Here is an 18,526-nt window from a genome sequence, read left to right as displayed (position 1 = left end):
ACCAACAGATTGGTTTCTATAACACAAGCTTTGAAATTACCTTTCTTGGATTCCAGGTAGGCAAGACAGTTCATTTTCCAATGGCCGGTCTTCTTGTAGAAGTGACAGGCATCCGATGCTTTGTCTCTCTTCTGCTTCTTACCCTTAGTGGCTTTCTTCTAAGGCTTCTTTGCCTTCCTCTTTCTCTTGCCTGTCTTGCTAGCTTCAACAAGCATAGCTACAGGCTCATCCTTTCTAATCAGTTCTTCAGCTCTTTGCAACATATTGCTAAGCTCTTGCAAGCTGACATTCAACTTGTTCATGTTATAGTTCATGATGAACGAATTAGAAAAAGGAGGCAAAGAATTAAGGATAGCATCTATCTGGGTCGCAAGGTCTAGCCCGGATCCAAGAGCCTCCAGTTCGTTGATGTATCCCACCATCCGAAGACAATGGTCGTGAACTTGTTGGCCCTAAGTCATTTGTGCGGTCATGAGCTATTTCAAGACCTTTTGTCGAGTAGAACAATTCTACTCTTCATACATCATCCTGAGACTGTCCAATATGTCCTTGGACGTAACCCATTCTCATGCTAATATTAGCTAGAGGGAACAGTTATTACACCCTAGTTTGATTTAGGTCAAACCAAAGTGGCTCCCACTGACTTTCATAAAGTCAGATTTCGGTGGGCCTTTATCAGCTAGGGTTTCACACGTAACCTCTTGATGAGGTGTGGGGCCCACCACTGAGGGAGGTCATCCAATGACCAAAAGGGACACCATGGCAATGATGTGCATTCAGCCATGGTGTGTGCAAGAGCCATTGTCGATTGAGCATGGGCCAAGCACTTATGGCCCATGTACGTAGCACAACACACATGCATACATCTCATGCAAGGATAGATTGATCCAATCAATTAATCATCTATAAGGCCCATTTGAAGCACGTTTTAAATCCATAATATTAACCACTATTATTATCAAGGTATACGGGCTGAATGGTTCAGCCCATATAGCTTTAAGAGTTAGCTGGGCCTTTACAAGTTGGGGCGGATTATCCATTTAATTATATATCAATCCTCAAGCCCATTAGTGGGTAAATTAGGGCTGACTTTCAGCCTTGATTAAACTCTAGATTTGGTCCAAACGGTTTGAACCAATCTTGGTTCGAATGGGTCTAGGGTGTGATCTTTAATTAAATCTTTAATTCAAGAAAATAATCTAAAATTAAAAAACTGTTAAGACAAAATAAAGAATCAGTCAACCAATGTTGTTCGCACAATCCATTCTACAAAACAAAGGTTAGATCACAGTTTGCAGTTTCATAAACTGCAAATCGCAAATTCTGTTTCTCCCATCTGTGAAATCTTCTTCTCTGCGAAATCTCCTTTTCTGCGCCGCCATTTTCGATCCAAAAATAAAAAAAATAGAAATCCTATTTCTATTAATGATTACATCAGATCGAATACCTATACATTCAATCTAAAAAATAAAAAATAAAAAATTATTTTACAGACCAAAAGTAATAAAGCAATCCAAAACCTGCAAAATCGTAGGTTCCCTGCGCAAATCAAGATTTCAATCTCCTCTTGTACGAATAGCCCATAAAACAAGAAAATCATAAAAAACAATTCTAAATAATAATCATATTTATATAAAATTAATTTCATATAATTAACCCATTAATTTTGGGAACAAATTTCCCAAAACCCATACTGCGCAAATCGGGTAGAATGCCTTCTGCCCATTTGTGCAGATTCAGATCTGAAACAAAATTGGTTCAAGATTTGAACCATGGCTCTGATACCACTGAAGGGATAGGATATACATCACATGGACGCCCAAAGATTGTGGAATAAGGGGGCAAATTTCAAAAATTTTTCTCTCCCTTCAACTGGGAATCGCATTCCCTATTTAGAAAATCATATTTTCAATGATCATTCTTGAACCATAAACTGAACCAGATCTGAACCATAAGGAGTAGGAAGGGATTATACCTGATACGGAGAAACAGTATCTCCCAATGGAGGTGTTCACCCCCAAGGAAGGATCCAAAATCTGCTCCCATTGAAGATGGCGCAGTGCAGGATGGAGCAAAATCAGCAGTGTTCTTCCAAAAGAACCTGACCCTTAGCAAGAATCAATAGGATGGCTTTTGAATACAACTCCAATCAATATTTTCTCCAAAATATTGATATTAAGATCAAATCTTGATTACTCCTGTAGAGAGTAGGAGATCGAACTGCTGGAGGCAGCAACTGTAGGAAGGAGGCGGCAAGAAAGTATTTGCAGGGTGCAAAATTCTCTCTTCTTGTGATTTCATCTCTGAAAACAGGAATTGTGGATTGCATATCTAAAGGCTATCGCCCCCTCCTCCTTTTATAATCTTAAAGGGATCAGCTCCTAATCCCATTAGGAGTTGGTGATCCAAATCATATTTGGATTAGAAGTCCTTTTAAGCGATAAGGGATAACCCTTATCTTATCTGCAGATCAGATCAGTCATCTCCTAATCTAATTAGGGGGCTTCCAGATCTAAATCTTATTTAGATCTTGGGCTCTCTAAGTGGATAGGGTCTGGGCCCAATCCTATCACCTAATTCATCTCAGAATTCTCCCCTTCAAGTGACTAATCAAATCAGCCCAGTTCGAAATAGGCTTAAGGCCCATTTAAGTTATGTATTCACTTAGACTTCCAAACTACTGTCCAGTTGGGCTTCCTTGTATGGCGTGGGACCCAAACATTGATCTACCCATCTGCCACATGGGTTTGGCCTAGCCTTTATTACAAGGCCTGGTCGAATACACTATTTATGAACCGTGCACCCCCTGAAACCCATCTTATGGGCTCTAAGGGCCAACACTTACCTTAAGTGGTCCTTGGGCCAAACCACCTTGTAACACCCAAGGACTGTGGGCAGATGCAAGATTAACCCATTAGGTATTATCCTCAATAGTCTTACACTTAACCTCTCAGCCTATAATGATCACACACTGCCCGACAAGAGAGGACCTCTCCCTCGGCTGCAAGGAACAGTGTTGCACTCTCTGCTTATTTGGATCTCGGGAATTAAAACCTTTTGCAAATCATTTCGAAACCATAATATATATACTTTTATATCTCATATAAAATATATTTTGCAAAACAAATCTCAACGATTGAAATCGGCTACTGACAGTCTTGGTTTCCATCAGTAAGAATGCATCCCCGATCATTACCTTTGCCCGACAAAGGGGCTGATCATGTCACTATGATCACCCACTCAGATGAATTCTCAGACTGTCCCAACATACCCAGGTTTTGACCCCCGCTTAGGATCTCACTGATTGGTATATCAAAGACAGCCCAATCCAACACCTAGTGCAGTATCATAATTGAGTCTAGGGGTCAGGTGTAACTTTCCAGTTTTGCCCATCAATCTCCAAGGTGTAGGGTAATACTGGAAATCTGGTCCAATTCATAGATTCAATTAATCTTATACTGTATGTGCCTAGGGTCTCACCTTGGCAGCTGAGACAGGCTACCCCAACCGACTTGGTGGCACAATAGTGTCAGCCTTGTCAGGATAAATCTCCCCAGACCGACCCACTGGCCTTGAACATTCTAAGCTAACACGAGTCTCATTAAGTATCCAGTTTAAGGGTATTGCATAGAAACATACCAAGGGAGCTTGAAATAAATATGCACTTTTATTCATTTACAATAAACTCATAAAGTACATCATCTTGATTGACGTTGAGGGCATACAAAATTGTTTAACAGGAACAAGATTCGATAATTGCAGCTATCTCAATTATTGTTATTTTGGCTTAACTGTTTTCACAAAGCTTAATGCTATCATTAACTGATATTGAACACTATCATACCTAGTTGATTAGTGATAAGTGTTGATCGAATGCTTGAATTGCAAGACCACTGAAGTGTACCTATGATCGATGGCCAATTGACTAACCCAAATACTTGAACCATAATTTGGTAAGATTGATTACTTCTTGTTAGTTGAACTTTCTATTTTTTTCTTGTTCTTTTAAATTTTAGTTATTTGATTTTCCCACTTAGTTATATTGTTCATTCGGCTGAGAGATTATAGTTTTGATCCCTGTCGGATTCGACCTAGTACCACTATTACTACAAAATTTCTATTGTGGGACTAGCATTAATTTTGAGGGCTTCGACAACCCGTCAGATATACATATATATATTATGGTTTCAAAATGTTTGCAAAAAAGTTTTAATTCTCAGGATCCATGTGAGTAGAGAGTGCAGCATTGTACCTTGCAGCCGAGGGAGAGGTACTCTCTTGTCGGGCAGTGTTTGATCATTAAGGGCTGAGAGGTCAAGTGTAAGACCATTGAGGGTTATACCTGATGGGTTAATCTTGCATCTACCCACAGTTCTTGGGCCTTCATAAGATGGTTGGACCCAAGGACCATTTAGTGTAAATGTTGGGCGCATTAAGAGTCCATGGTGATGAACTCAGGGGTTTACTGTATTCAACAATGAATTCGGCTAGGCCTTGTAACAAAAGCTAAGCTGAATCCATGTGACTGATGTGTAGATCAATGTTAGGGTCCCACGCCATACAAAGAAAGTCAAGGTAGCCGACATTAAAAGGAAGTGAGCATGAAAGCTTAATGGGCCTAAAAGTCCATTTCGAACTGGGTTAATTGGATTAATTAAATAGAGGCAGATCTGGGTTTGAATTAGCAAATAAGGATAAGAGGATAACTCTTATCCACTTAAAGAGTTCAGATCCAAATAAAGATTTGGATCAAGAAACTCCTAATTTGATTAGGAATAAGCTGATTTTGAACTGCATATGAGATAAGGGATTATCCTTATCACTTAAAGAGTCCAGATCCAAATAAAGATTTGGATCAGGAAATTCCTAATCAGATTTGGAGGTTGCCTCTTTAAGGTTATAAATAGAGAGTAGGGTGGACCTGAAAAAGACACCAAAAACACAACACAAAGAGAAGACAACTCAGTTAGACTGATCTTGCCTTCATTTCTTTTTCTTCCTGCTCTTACCGCTCTACCCTATTCAATCTCCAGTTCTTGGATTTGACCAAGATTTGATCTTGATATTGTTTCTTGCTAGAAGAAACAATTTTGAAGTTGTGCTCACTACCCCATTCGATTCTTGCTGAAGAATTACAAGTTCTTGGTGAAGAGCTACCTTCTGGTCCTACCTCATCCTAGGTTGTGTCATCTTCAATGGAGGGAGGATTTGGTACTCTTTGGGCGTGAACACCTACATTGAGAGGAGCTTCTTGCATGGATTCTATATCAGGTATACCCCTCCCTAATCTTGGTTAGAGATTTGATCTGGTGTGGTTACAAGAACGAACCTTGAAAATGCAATTTTCTAAATTGTGAATAGGATTCCTAGATGGGAGTAAAGAAATTTTTGAAATTTCGCCCAACCTTCCTACAGGGTTTGGCCATCCATATGATGGATCTCCCATCCCTCCAGAAAGCATGTTCCTCCATATTTAAGATATTCTTGCAACCATTTCTTCCTGTTTTTCTCTAAAAGAAATTGAGCTTGAATAACTCCCATATTGGGTTGCTACAACAACTTGGAGAGAGGGGTGCCTAATACCTTCCCACTCCCAATCCCCCAATCCTTGGGACTTAAAATCTCTCAGTTATGTGCCTTTTCCATAAAGGATAGAATCACTATCAAAGACTTAAATCGAGTTTTTCAAATCTAAAAATGATGGCCCATTTCCTCTAAAAAAATGGGTGGCGACTCCATCTCTTTGAGCCAGCCATGAGCTTCCTGGAGCTCACATTAGGGATGCATGTTATTTTGGCTTTCTAATTGAGTTAAAGTTAAACCCAATAGAATGGCCTAAAAATTGTATTAGAAATCGGACAAAACCATTATGATTTGGTTTCTATACTAAAATGGTTCGATTTAGTTTGAGAGTTTCTTAAACCTTAATTTAATTACTTGTTTGGTTTGAGATCTCCAAATTGGGCCATGAACACCGTTAGAGGAAAATGTCACACAAATCTAACACATGCTTAGTGTTGTTTGTTACTAGTAGATTTAGATTCAACCATATGCCCCCATGGTTTATCACCTTTCTAATCTCTCTATAATACTATTAAAAGTGTGAATAAGAGTGTAGAACTTTTGTTTAACTAAAATACTTCAATTTTTTAATTTGATCCCACTTTAATTGTAAGGATAGAAATGTAATTTGAACAACCAATTTTCCCTTATTCAAATCTCTCACATTAAGTCTTATATTTAAGGTACTCCTATTAAGATTTATTGAATCCTATTCTTAACTAGAATACTGTTGTTTTTGAATTTGGTCCATCTCTAATTGTAAGGTCACAAAATGTAATTTAAACCATTACATTTCTCCTCATTCAATTCCCTTTCATGAAGTTTTGTATTTGGGGTATTAACTCCCATTCTTTCATTGAATTCTATACTAATTAGCTATATTAAAAAAAAATAAATGTGACAAAGAATAATTGTTTTATTGATGATAAAAATAAAATACAAATTTAAAATCAATCTAAAATTGGAGAAATTGATAGACTTTGGAAAGTTTCTTGGGGTATCCGCCTCAGAGGATCAAGAACCTCAAGTGTTAGATTGGTTCAGATCCGCACTTGCCCGCAAAGTGAAGGCTCAAAACCCTTGGAGTGTTAGGAACTCAGAACCAAAGTCAGAAGTGGAGACAGAAAGTTCTTAGTTAGATGCTTCTTCTACACCGTTTGTTCTGCCAATTGGGAACAGGAATCAAAACATTTGACGGATTGTTATGACTTATTGGTATCTAGTCCACCTTCTCGAGGTGCTTGTTGTACTAAGGGAAGGGGTAGAAGAGGTAGAGGAAGAAATAGCTCGGTATGTTAGTTAGAGGGCCTGCTCTTTTTGGTCTGTGGGGTTTGACTTTTGTATACCTCTCGTATACTTTTTTTTTTCTTTTTGAATAAAATTTATCTTACCTTTTCAAAAAAATAATGGAGTTTTTTTCTTGTTTGATGGCAAGTCAACAATTCAACCTTTTGGGTCAAAATGTGCCAATATTTCATGTCGTAATAATAATAATAATAATAATAATAATAATAATAATAATAATAATAATGAAAAAAATACAAAAGAAAGTTGTAGAAAACATTTGAGCACTTTTCTAATATCATATATTCATCATATTAAACAAATATAAGTGTGACAAATAAGACTAATTTTTATAGACAAAAATATAAAATAATTTTTTTAAAATAAGGAAACGTAAAGTTGGTCTTGTGGTCTTTTCAAGAATCATCATCATCATCATAAAAAATTGTCGTGTGCAAGGTAGTACACGCTTACTAGGGATTACATGTGCACAACTACATTTTAACTTCAACAGAAACTTTTCTCCAACATTCATGCTAGAATGCTGAATTTTAGGCCTCTACCTTGTTCACCCCTCCCAATACCCTAGAGACCTACGATTGGGCATTGGGCTTTTCTTAGTCTGGTTTGGATGCCACGTGAAATGAAATCATTTGTTATGAGGTCATTTCAAAATTTCAAACCATGAACTCGTTGGTATTCATTTTGTATTCCTTGCCCTTTTAAAGATTGAAAGGGTGCTAAAATGATAAATACTATAGAAAATTTATTTCTGTACAATTTAAATGTGGGGATGAATAAAACATACGAAAAATATGTTTCTTTATTTCACTTTAGAAGTAACAAATTATATTGCACCTCCTGCTTGCTTTTTACCATCGATGCTGCTCAATGACTAGTCCTACATTCACACTTGTGATGTCAAAAACTCTTGGCTTCGAGAAACTCCCAAGTCATTAGATAGTCTTGCACACAACTACATCCGCAGATATCATAATTAACAATCAAAAGGTAGAAAATAAGATAATCGTACCGTTTCTATCAAATGGTGCATAAGACAAAAGATGCTCCAACTTTGTATCCAATTTGAAATGATAGATTATAAAATATTTGGATGCACCAATTTTGTATGTCAAGTGGGTATAATGTGGTGAGCTATCAAGTTTACCTAAATCAATTTTCAGTTTTGAATTCAAATTTATTAAAAGTGCTAATGACAAAGGCGAAAGAGATTGTTACCTGTCTATACAACGATGGATCTCCATATGATTTTCTTAACTCTACTACATATAGAGATGCACTTATCTCAAAAACCTGCAGACTTTCACTGTTAGTAACCATAAACTTAACACCTATCAACCATTGACAAAGCAATAAAAGTATAAAACCCATTAAGAAAGCTCACCTCCGCAGCGACAGAAAGATTACCAGGTCTTATCTGCCCAGTGTGCTCTTGCATCACCTTAAGCTGCAAAATAGAAGCAGAGGAAGGAGAATTAAATTATTTGATTTGAATGCTTAGCCACAAAGTGATTCTGATATTGTAATTCAGAATAACAATACTTGACAAGTAGCTTCATCACTTTCGAATTGATGCATCTCATACATAAATGCTAAATGGGAGGTTCCTTGCATGTAGATTAAGGATATGTTTAGTAAGATAGAAATTGAAGTTAAGTGAAACTTCTTAAGGAATTTCACTAAATTTGACAAGAATTTTCCTTCAAATTTCTTTTTCTTTCTTATTTTCTATCAAACCAAACATAGCCTAAGGAAAAAACAAATACACACGGGCAACCAAAGATAGCCCAAAAGAGACTTCTTCTGTGAGGTTTAAAGTTTTGAGCAAATCCAGTGGACTTAATTAACACAAACGAAAATTGATAGCTCTGCATTAAGAGCACTAACCTTTCCATTTTTATTCTGGACTCTGAATCCCATACCTGTGACAACATCCTCGATCTTCTTACATAATTCTTTTGGTGAATAATTGGATGTGAACCTTATTTTTCTCTCAGAAGCCTCCTGCAGTTAATGTAATGAATGAATTTGTAATTGAGCTTCCTATTAACCAGGAACCTAATAATGAATCATAAAATAATACAAATTTCTGGATATGGAATTCCCTCAATCAGGGTGATTTCAATAACCCAAAAAATGGGATAGTAAAATCTATGAGGAAGAATGCATTCATTGTTGTTGTAAGAGGAGACTAATTACAAACTTGCAGATTTAATCAGGTTACTATTCAGTTAGGATTAGAAAAAATGGGATGAGAATGAGCATATTCATAGAAATCTAGGAGTAGCCCTGTTGTGTGAGATAAAATAAGAGAAAGAAAACTAAGATGTTTTGGTGAAATGCATAAAAAACCATTCTATGGAACCAGTAAGAAGAAGAGATCTATGGCAAAATTAAGGGGTCCTATGGGCTGGCAAAAATGACATGGGTTGAATCAGTGAAAAATGATTTGAGGGATCATAGTTTGACAATAAATATAGCACTGAATAGAGTGGACTTGCAGAATATGATTATTGTAGTCAAACAGATAAAGTTAATACAAGGCTTTGCTGAGTTGATAAGGTTTTGCAAGGTAAAGGGGGGAATTGTTTTTATCAGTGGAAAAGATACAAATTTGTGAAGTTGATCTTTCTGATGTTCTGTTATCAATTATGTATCTCCTGAAATTTTGCAGGTTGATGAACTAATTTAACATGCTTATGATGGCGTGCAAACAAACAAACCTCTTTTTCAAAGAAGCCAGAGAGGTCAAGGCATGATGACATTCCAATCAGCTGAAAAGCATTGATTAGAGCTGGTTGACCAGGATCTTTCTCCACCTCTGGTGTCTACATCAGGAAACTGATTTCCTTCAGTTCATCATAAAACCAAAAAAGCAAGCTCATAAATGGACTACAGAATAGGCTGACTTTCATACCACCCCATGCATTGAGAAGGCATCATTATCAATGTGGACGTTTTCATCTTCATCATCAGGAATAGTGGGAATATAATCTTGTTTGAACCACTCATCTGACTTTATCTCAGCCACAGTTATCCTAGTATTTGGATTGGGATTAAGAATCCTCTTTATCAAGTTTCTAGCACCTTTTGAGAGCCATTTGGGCATCTGTACATCTCCCTTGAAGATCTGAATCAGTAAAGAAGATCACATAGAAACTTTGGTCAAGGATCAATACGACTGGAACTCCAAATATAATGTATAGCCAAAGGCTACCATTGAAATCAAACCAAAGGTAAATTGCCTATACCTTCTGATACAGAACTGCAAGATTTCGATCGTCAAAAGGGAGATGACCTGTCAAAATCACATATAAGATAACACCACATGACCATAGATCAGATGTGGCACCATGATATCCTCTATTAGCAAGAACCTGTAGACATGGTATCAAGGTGCAAGTCAGCAAATCTCTAAAAAACCATCAGATATCAGCAATTAAAGCTCATGGCTACCTCTGGTGCAACATAATTAGGACTTCCGCAGGTTGTATGTAGTAATCCATCATCCTGATATTTCAGTGACAGTAAAAGAATGGGTAACTGATTGGTTTCAGTTATAAATATAAACTGGAACATGGCATAGGATGGATTTGTACACACGATACCCTAAAATGTTGAGGTAAAGCACTGAGCCCAAAATCAGATATCTTTATGTCTCCTTTTGCATCAATAAGGACATTCTCCGGCTGCAATGGAAACAGCATACATGGATGAGGATGAGCAAAATAAACAAAATATATATTGAAAAGAGAATGGTATAAGTTGAATGACTGTCAACCATGTAAATCCGATCAGCTTATGTTGCTTTTTCTAAAGTTCATTTAAGGCCATACTCATAAAGTTCCAATGCCAACTTTCCTTGTCTCTGATAATGCAATTTAACATTTAACAGCATTAAATAAAATTACCTTCAGATCCCTATGGAATACACCTTTGTCATGACAGTAGCTTACACCATCAATTAATTGCTGAAAGAGTTTCCGTCCTTCAACTTCTGGGAGCCTCCCTTTTGATGCCTACATGAAATTTTTCATAATGTGAAATACTACAGCGTTTGAATAGAAGTTAACAGGGACAACTTAATAATATGTGAAGTTGAAGAAACAAGGAAAAGATCCAAGTAAAACTAATCAGCTAGGGAAGAGATTGGATGGTCCTTACAATTCGGTCAAATAATTCACCACCGTTAACATATTCAAGGACCATGTAAATCTTGGTTTTGCTTGCTAAAACCTGATAATTCAGAGTTAACCATAGCAAGAGATCAGGAGATGAATTAGGATATTATCAACGTCATGGTAAATAATAGCATTAAATAGAACCATTTTTTATTACTTTGAGCCAATATGCTTATTCATTAAAGTATCAATCAAAAGGAAGGATGAGAGAGATATCAACATGCATCAGATACGACATCATTTACTTTTGATATCACTCTCGTGACTACAGGCAACTTCTCTATGATTAGCAAATGAAGAATTCTATATGAAATTCTAAACAGGAAATGATATTTTTATTCATACCTTGAAAATTTACTGATTTTGGTTGCATAGAAGAATTTGCTTTTTTTAAGAAGGAAAAATGGAAATGACTAACATTAAAGCTTAGCATTTCATAGCTTCATCCTGAAGTAAACTGCAATTAATTAGAAAATCATGATGAACATGAAATAAAAGGAATGGATTCTTCTGTGTGGAGTAATCAGTAGCTCATGACCTACGAAAATGACTTTAAATAAATAACCAAAATTTTTATGCATCTAAAATATCTTACTTCATTTGGCAATAAACTCAAATGTTAAAAGCATATTATGTACTGAGATATCAGACATTTTATTGGATACTTTTCTAGAGCTAAAAATTTAACAAAACAAGTTAAAACTTCAGATCAAAACTTAGCAAATTTGGTTTACTTTCACATCCCCAAACAAAATTACTTCTCCGCCCAAAGTTTGGTGGAAATTTAAAAGCTTGCAGCTCAATTACTGTCTAAGTAGACCTGGCAATTGGGTTGGGTGGGTTGGGTTCGGATTGGGTAAAGACACTTCGGATTGAATTTTGGGTTGGGTTGTCAAATGCTAGACCTTAACCCTAAATGTTCAGGTTAGGGTTGACCCATGGTTCAATTCCGGTCATCACAAAAAATAACTGAAATTTAAAAACATAAAGAAAAAATACGCAAAAAATGCTAAAATTAAAAGAATTACCCTTAAAATTCCAAATAAAAAAAAAAAAAACTTGAACATTTAACGATTCAAAGAGTAAAGAATAAAGAGTAAAGATTAAATAAAAAAAATTAAAGAGTGGAAACTTCTAACAATGCATAAATAGTCCTAATTATACCTAACAATCGGGTCAGCGGATTGACCCATGACCCAACCCAATCCAATCCAGTTTTTTCCAGGTCGGGTCATTCTAACATTCACATAACTAAATATGAGACCCTAACTCTGTTTTTTCAGGTTGGATTGGATCTGATTCGCATATTGAGTCAACTTTTTTCTAGGTCTATGTCAAAGCCCCCTCAAAAAAACAAGCAATAATTTAGGCAAATAATGGGTCGGGTGACTCGGGTCAAGTTAAAGAAGTGAAGGGAGCTGTGCTACTTCCCGTCCACCCACTAAAACGGCAAATAGTTCCATTGAGAAGAAGGGGTCCTAATTTTCAACTGCTGCCTGCTGGTGCTGGAAGTGGGTCAACAAAGAAGCTAGGAGACGTTCATCCGTATTCTTCCTAGTTTTTCTTTATTTATTTTTTTCTTAGCTGAAGCAATTTCTTAGTTTTTCTTGCAGACTCATTGATTCTCCCATTATATATAGACCTTAACCAACTCGATTCGCCGACGACGATGATGATGGATGAATCAAAATAACCGAATTGACTCAATTGAGAATGTGGAAGCACATGATTGTCCACATTCCATGCCACTGAAACCATCCATCCGCAACCGCCGGGACGGCCCAATCATATGTTTTCACCCACACCTACAATAATGAATAGTTTCCTGCAACTTCAAAATGCCCTTTACTTTACTTGAGGAACAGAATTCCTCCATAGATTGATCTGTGTGGTCTGGTCCCCTTTTTACGTGATGAATTATTATCGATCGTGGGTCCTCCGGTCTGGTGCCCCCACTCCTCACTCCCCAGGAAAGGGAGGACTCATAAGTCATTAACTTTGCACAATTAACAGGCCCCACCAAAATCATCAACACGGACATTGCTTGGGGTTTTCTTCTATCCCAAAAACAAAATTAGATGGATCAGAACCCTTGTTGCACGGTTCCACACCCTCCGAGCAATCAGAGTAATTATCGGAGAAAGCCCATGTCCTCCAGCCAATTAAATGGGTATTATATTAACTGTTCATAATTCAAATCCCATAAACCATCTCTCTCTCACGCGCCGAGTCGTGGTGTGACCCTTAAGTTTGGTGAAAGCTCCGGTGTCTCCAAGTTTTGAATCTGCTCCATATCTCCTGTAAATAATAAATATAAGGATGGAAGATGTTCCCAATCCACGGTGGGATATATCTATAAAATCGTTGTGAGGTGCCATATATGTGAAGAGTAGATCTGGTCTCGGCCATGTTATTATTGACGGCGAATCTGTTCCTTACAAAACACGTCTCATATTAAATTCATAACATATTCTAACCACACATTCAGAACATTTCCTGTTCAGACTGGGATGTGGCCGTGAGATGGATGTGAGGCGCATTTTGTGAGAAGTTCCCCATTCGTTACTATCTTGCCTTGTGATTTTGGCAGATTCATGCAAATACTGCCATGTAGGAAATAATTGGTGAATTAAAAATAGAACGTTCACGGCGACGCGACATTACAAACAAGGGATGTGGTCAAGAAGATCGCATGGTGAGGAGAGGAAATCAGGTCCTCAGGAAAATGAAAGGGGAGAAAGGAAAATAAATTACTTAACAAAATAAACGAGTGGAAAATAAATGGATTAAAATTTTTATATGAAGGTCTACAGTCTACACGTATACACATAAAGCCAAGGCATTAAGCAAAATCAAGTATAGGCATTTATATTTTTGGAATGCGGAATTTATTCGACAATAAAGCCGCAAGTTCCAGATCTCTGACTCGTGGTAGCAGAGACCCGGGATCAAATCCCGCGAACACAGCCCACGGGGTTAGGGAGACGAGAGTTACGTTATGTTGTTAAGGGATGGGCCGATGGTAATGGGCCATAGGCCCACAGCCCACGGATCACGGCTCACGGCTCACGGCTGTTGGTGTTGTCGTGTTGTGTAGCGCCATGAAAAAAAAAAACGAAAGAAAAGGAAAATCCTTGCATGTTCTAATAATCCAGCTAAAACAGTCTAAAAAGAGGAACTCGATTCGGGAGTTTGGTTTCCAATTGCAATAAAATATTCTGAAGAAAAAAAAAAAAAGAAAAGGAAGCTGCATACCTCGTGTAATCTGACGACATTGGGATGTTTTAGAAGCTTCAAAGTACGGATCTCTCTTTTTATCTGCAACACAAATCCCATTCGAAGAACGATAACAGACGCCTTTAAAAAAGAAAAAGAAAACGAAGAACACGAAACAGACAACCGAAGGCATAAAATCCACAAACTCACGAAAGCTTGGGTCATGTGTCACCTCAGGAAGATAGACATCGGAACCGGAAGCACGGGAAACACGGGAAATGAAGGAGCAAAATATGAAAAATAAAGAATCGGAACCGACAAAACATGTGATATGATAACCTGAATTTGTTCACAGGGGAAGAAAAGTGCAGATTTAGAAGAAAAGAACGGAGACAGGGGAGGTTAAGATGGAAATTTACAACAGAGCAGCGAGAAATTGAAATCTTTTAAGCAAGCTATAATATGAAATGAATCCAGAGAAGGATCTTATTGAAAATTTTCTCGAGATATGATGCCTAAAATCCCCCGAACAGACGAACACAATAAAGAAAATCCAGAAAAGTAAGAGGAACAGAACAACGTACGAAAGAATGGTAACATTGAATTAGGAAGGAGGAACTAAAAGATACCTGATCGCTGATTTTAAGTTCGAAGATCCTGTTTTTCTCCAAGATCTTAACTGCAAATCCTTGACCGGATTCAATATTCCTGGCAAATTTGACCTTGCCGAAATTCCCTTCGCCGAGAGTGCGTCCGAGCTCGTACTTACCAAGTCGCACTCCCCGCTTCTCCACCTCCTTCAACATTGACTAACAAGCAACGCCTCCCTCTGTTTAGCTCTCCTCTCAATCTTTTATAATAAACAGTTACAGATTAAACGATCCACTCTGTATCTCTATCTATGTATATATAAATATGATTGTCACTTTCTCCGCCGTTCCAATTTCCAAACACGGCGAACACGGCGAAGCGGTGAGATCTTTTTGCTTTTAGGTTTGAGATAAAATGTTTGAAGAGTAGCAGTCCACGGCCTTCTCGTCTGACTTTCTGCGGGTTTTTGTTGGACGATGACGCCGTGGATACTCTCACAAACAATTATCCTAGAGTCTTCAAATCATCAAATCCCACCACCAGAAGCCATTATTTTCTTCTTAATGAGTCTCTCTCTCCATCTCTGTGACAAGTTAATTATATAACCACCCGATTTAATACAGGTGCTCCATTTTTATATTGACAAAAGTACCCTCGCTTGTTTTGGAAACAAATGGGTCCTCTACTCCTCTCCTTATTTCTCAGCCACTCACAGGCCCTAGAGTCTCAGTATCTTATTTTTTAATTTTTATTTCTCGCATCTAGCCGTTTAGGAGGGCGGATGTTTGGTTTAAATGGATGATTTTGGGTAAAAATACTAACTTTGGATCATGGAATTGATTTCCTTTTAGACTAGGCGTTTTGTTTACGGGAAAATCTACGATGCAGAAAAGATATGAAATGAAAATAATTTTGATCAATTAAAATCCATCCATAATTTTTGATAAATAATACGTTATTTGCTAGTATGTTTATGATTATAGTTTATGGGTCAGTTGTTTTTTTTATATCATATCTTTTCTATATCATAGTTGAAACTATTGTTTATGTTAATGTTTTTTAATCGTCGTTAACTTGGACAGTTGGACCATTCAGGTAATCGGTTCTGGTTTGCCCTAAATTCGGTTCTTGGACAAAAGCCATTGAACTGGTCAACGATCAGTAATTTGGGTGGTCGAACCGTCAACCAATTCGACCCATTAAACATTTTTTGACTATTTTTATTTTAATATTTTTTGTTAAAATAAATTATCTATTCAAACTAAATAGTCAAATCGTCGATCCAAAAACCAGTGACCAGGATGGTTCATTCCAAGTCAATTTTTAAAACCTTGGTTTAAATACCACCAAAATCACATTTGATTTGGTATATTTGAATTCAAAGGTTTATAATTCGTACCTTCCTATTATATCATGTTATGTGCGTGGAGGCATTGGGGAAAAGTCTTTATTGACATTGTCTACAAACCGTGAGACATCTTGACATTAATTGTTTCATCTTTTACGAAGTGGTTTTATGTGTTTAAAGTATAATGAGTTGTTTTATGTGTTTAGGAATGGTTCCGAACAGGGATCATATTCTCCATCTCTGATCTCAATTTTGCATTCCCAACCCCAATTTCTGCTGGAATAAAAATCACCCTCCATTATGATTTCTGATAAAGATGGGTTTCTTGTTTGTTGAGGACCTGAATCCCTTAATTTTTTAAATTAAAAATATTTTTTAAAAAATAAATTTACTTAAAATAAGAGAATTTGTTTCCTTTTATATATATATATATATATATCAGGGTCAGATTGGGATGAAGAATCTTCATCCCCATTCCCATTCCCATCCAACCAAGGCAATCTCCATCTCCAACCCAATATGGAGTACATGATGGGGATGGGAAAATTGCCATCTCCATTATACCAATGTCAAAATAAATACCATTATGACAACTACACATGCCTTGATGTACATGCATCACCTGGTTGGGTTAATGTTAGGGTCGGGTAATTTGGATTGGGCTAGGATTGATTTGAACCCGAATTAAACCAGCCCAATTTAGATTAATTTGAAAGAAAAGAAGGGATGAGAAAGCAAAAGGGAACAGAATTGTTTTCCCCATGCATTATTTGGTTAACCTCTGGAAATGGTAGGGAGAACTAATTTTCCCTCCTTTGGTTAAACAAGAAAATGAATGTTTTTTTTTCATTTTAACACTTCTACCAAATTAGCCTAACTGGCTGGTGACCCGCCCTGCGGACCAGTTATTTATTTATTTTATTTTTGAAAAAAATAAGATCATGAAAGCAATTTCATTCAACTAGCTCAATAAAACATCTGACTCAACGATTCTCAGTGAAATTTATTCGTTGTTTAGTGGAATGGTGCTGTTCACACTTTAGCGCGTAAAGTATTAGTAGATATTTGGCATCAATGTTGTTGCTTCAAACATGTTTTTTGAGAAAATGGTACTGTATGCATGAGGGTCCGTTGCAACGTTTTCTTAAAAAATGTCTTTTTTTTTTTTCGCATCAATGCTAACATTTAGGCTATTCTCTGAGAAAATAACACTGGTTTTGTTTGGTATCAATGTTGTATAACTGTTTTAAACATTGATCTACTAACAATAACAGTGGTGCAATGATGCTACATTGATGTCACATCATTGCACCACTAACAATAATGAGTTATTTTCTGAGAAAACATTGAATTTGATATTTTTTCATACCACACCTTATCGATTTCCACGGCATGATCTAGAGAAACATTTTTTCTAAAAAGGATGATACCAAATAAGAAAATGTTTTCTAAAACACTGTTTTTTCTAACATAACATCGATCTAATGTCATTTTTACAAAAAACGGTATCAATGTCAAACACTACCTTAATGTTGTATAGACCATTAAGGTGGTCTATAGCATCGTTAGGCCAATTATTTGATTTGACGATAATCAGGATGAATTTATTTTTTATTTTGATGTTACAAAGCCATTAACAGGGAATGGTACTTACGGTTCTAACTTCTAACAATTTATTATTGAAAATAATGGAATAAGTTATCGTAATTCGTAATATGGCTGTGTTTAGATACGGTAACCAAAGGATCGCATAACTAATGATTGGATCGGTAGGAAGGAAAAGAAGATAGACGGTTCATGGTTTACACGGCTACGGTTACTTGGGTGGAAAAATGTCAACCAAAAAGCCTAAAAGAGCCAGCTGTACTCGACGCGTAGAAGAATCAATCAAACTTCTCCGATATTAAATCCTTCATTTCTGCACGTTTGCAAAATCCATATATAATGAAGACAAGACGACGTCATCTAAATTCTGAAAATTCATTTCCCTTCAACCGACCTGTTTGGCAATCTTTTGTGTAGGGTATATCCAATAAATGCGATCCCGGAAAAAAAATTATAGCTCTCATATAAATGGTCTTTTCATTTTCTAGAAAGTTTGATATGTGGTAATTTATGAGAAATTTCTGTTAAAATGCATAATTCACCATCAAGCTATAACTCTCCACCATCTTTTCATTTTTCTAGAAAGCTAGTGCTTGGATTGGTCGAGGACAACAAAATAATTTTGCCCCTAGGCTCTTGAGGATGGCCGAATGCTTCAAGGGTTCAGAGAGGTTGCTGCTAAGGCTGAGGCCGAAGAGGCTCTAAGTATTGCGGAAGC

The 18,526-nt window shown here is 36.8% G+C and overlaps 1 protein-coding gene across 6 annotated transcripts; it reads right to left on the bottom strand.

Annotated features, from left to right (window-relative positions):
• Window positions 1–1,200: 1,200 nt before the first annotated feature.
• Window positions 1,201–15,588, bottom strand: LOC148861003 (CBL-interacting serine/threonine-protein kinase 1-like). Of its 6 annotated transcripts, none has more exons than XR_016112406.1 (13): window positions 14,894–15,462; window positions 14,304–14,366; window positions 11,032–11,103; window positions 10,779–10,886; window positions 10,476–10,556; window positions 10,324–10,377; window positions 10,119–10,244; window positions 9,785–9,997; window positions 9,591–9,695; window positions 8,790–8,871; window positions 8,252–8,314; window positions 8,086–8,160; window positions 1,201–1,539 (listed from the first exon to the last, which is right to left on the bottom strand). XR_016112406.1 is itself a non-coding variant. In XM_088982691.1 (13 exons), the coding sequence occupies exons 1-13, from the start codon at window positions 15,068–15,070 to the stop codon at window positions 1,483–1,485; spliced, it is 1,311 nt and encodes a 436-aa protein (XP_088838817.1). In that variant the 5' UTR covers window positions 15,071–15,462; the 3' UTR covers window positions 1,201–1,482. The 6 variants fall into 6 exon arrangements, 3 of the variants coding, with proteins under 3 accessions (XP_088838817.1, XP_088838816.1, XP_088838818.1); XM_088982691.1 differs by having other exon boundaries at window positions 8,755–8,871; XR_016112404.1 differs by lacking the exon at window positions 1,201–1,539 and adding an exon at window positions 7,522–7,822.
• Between the last annotated feature and the right edge of the window lie 2,938 nt (window positions 15,589–18,526).

Source organism: Nelumbo lutea, chromosome 4 (assembly GCF_056320005.1).
Source record: "Nelumbo lutea isolate HS-2025 chromosome 4, American lotus-T2T, whole genome shotgun sequence".
NCBI lineage: Eukaryota > Viridiplantae > Streptophyta > Magnoliopsida > Proteales > Nelumbonaceae > Nelumbo > Nelumbo lutea.
Note: the sequence above shows the minus strand (reverse complement) of the source record. Positions and strands in the feature narration are given on the sequence as shown.

Bases quoted from the DNA above. Each gene is read 5' to 3' on its own strand.
- LOC148861003 (XM_088982690.1), bottom strand. From the start codon at position 15,070: ATGTTGAAGGAGGTGGAGAAGCGGGGAGTGCGACTTGGTAAGTACGAG. The intron at 9,696-9,784 runs GTATGAAAGTCA...TTCCTGATGTAG, and splicing joins CCTTCTCAATGCATGGGGTG to ACACCAGAGGTGGAGAAAGA. The intron at 8,161-8,251 runs GTGAGCTTTCTT...GAAAGTCTGCAG, and splicing joins ATCTTTCTGTCGCTGCGGAG to GTTTTTGAGATAAGTGCATC.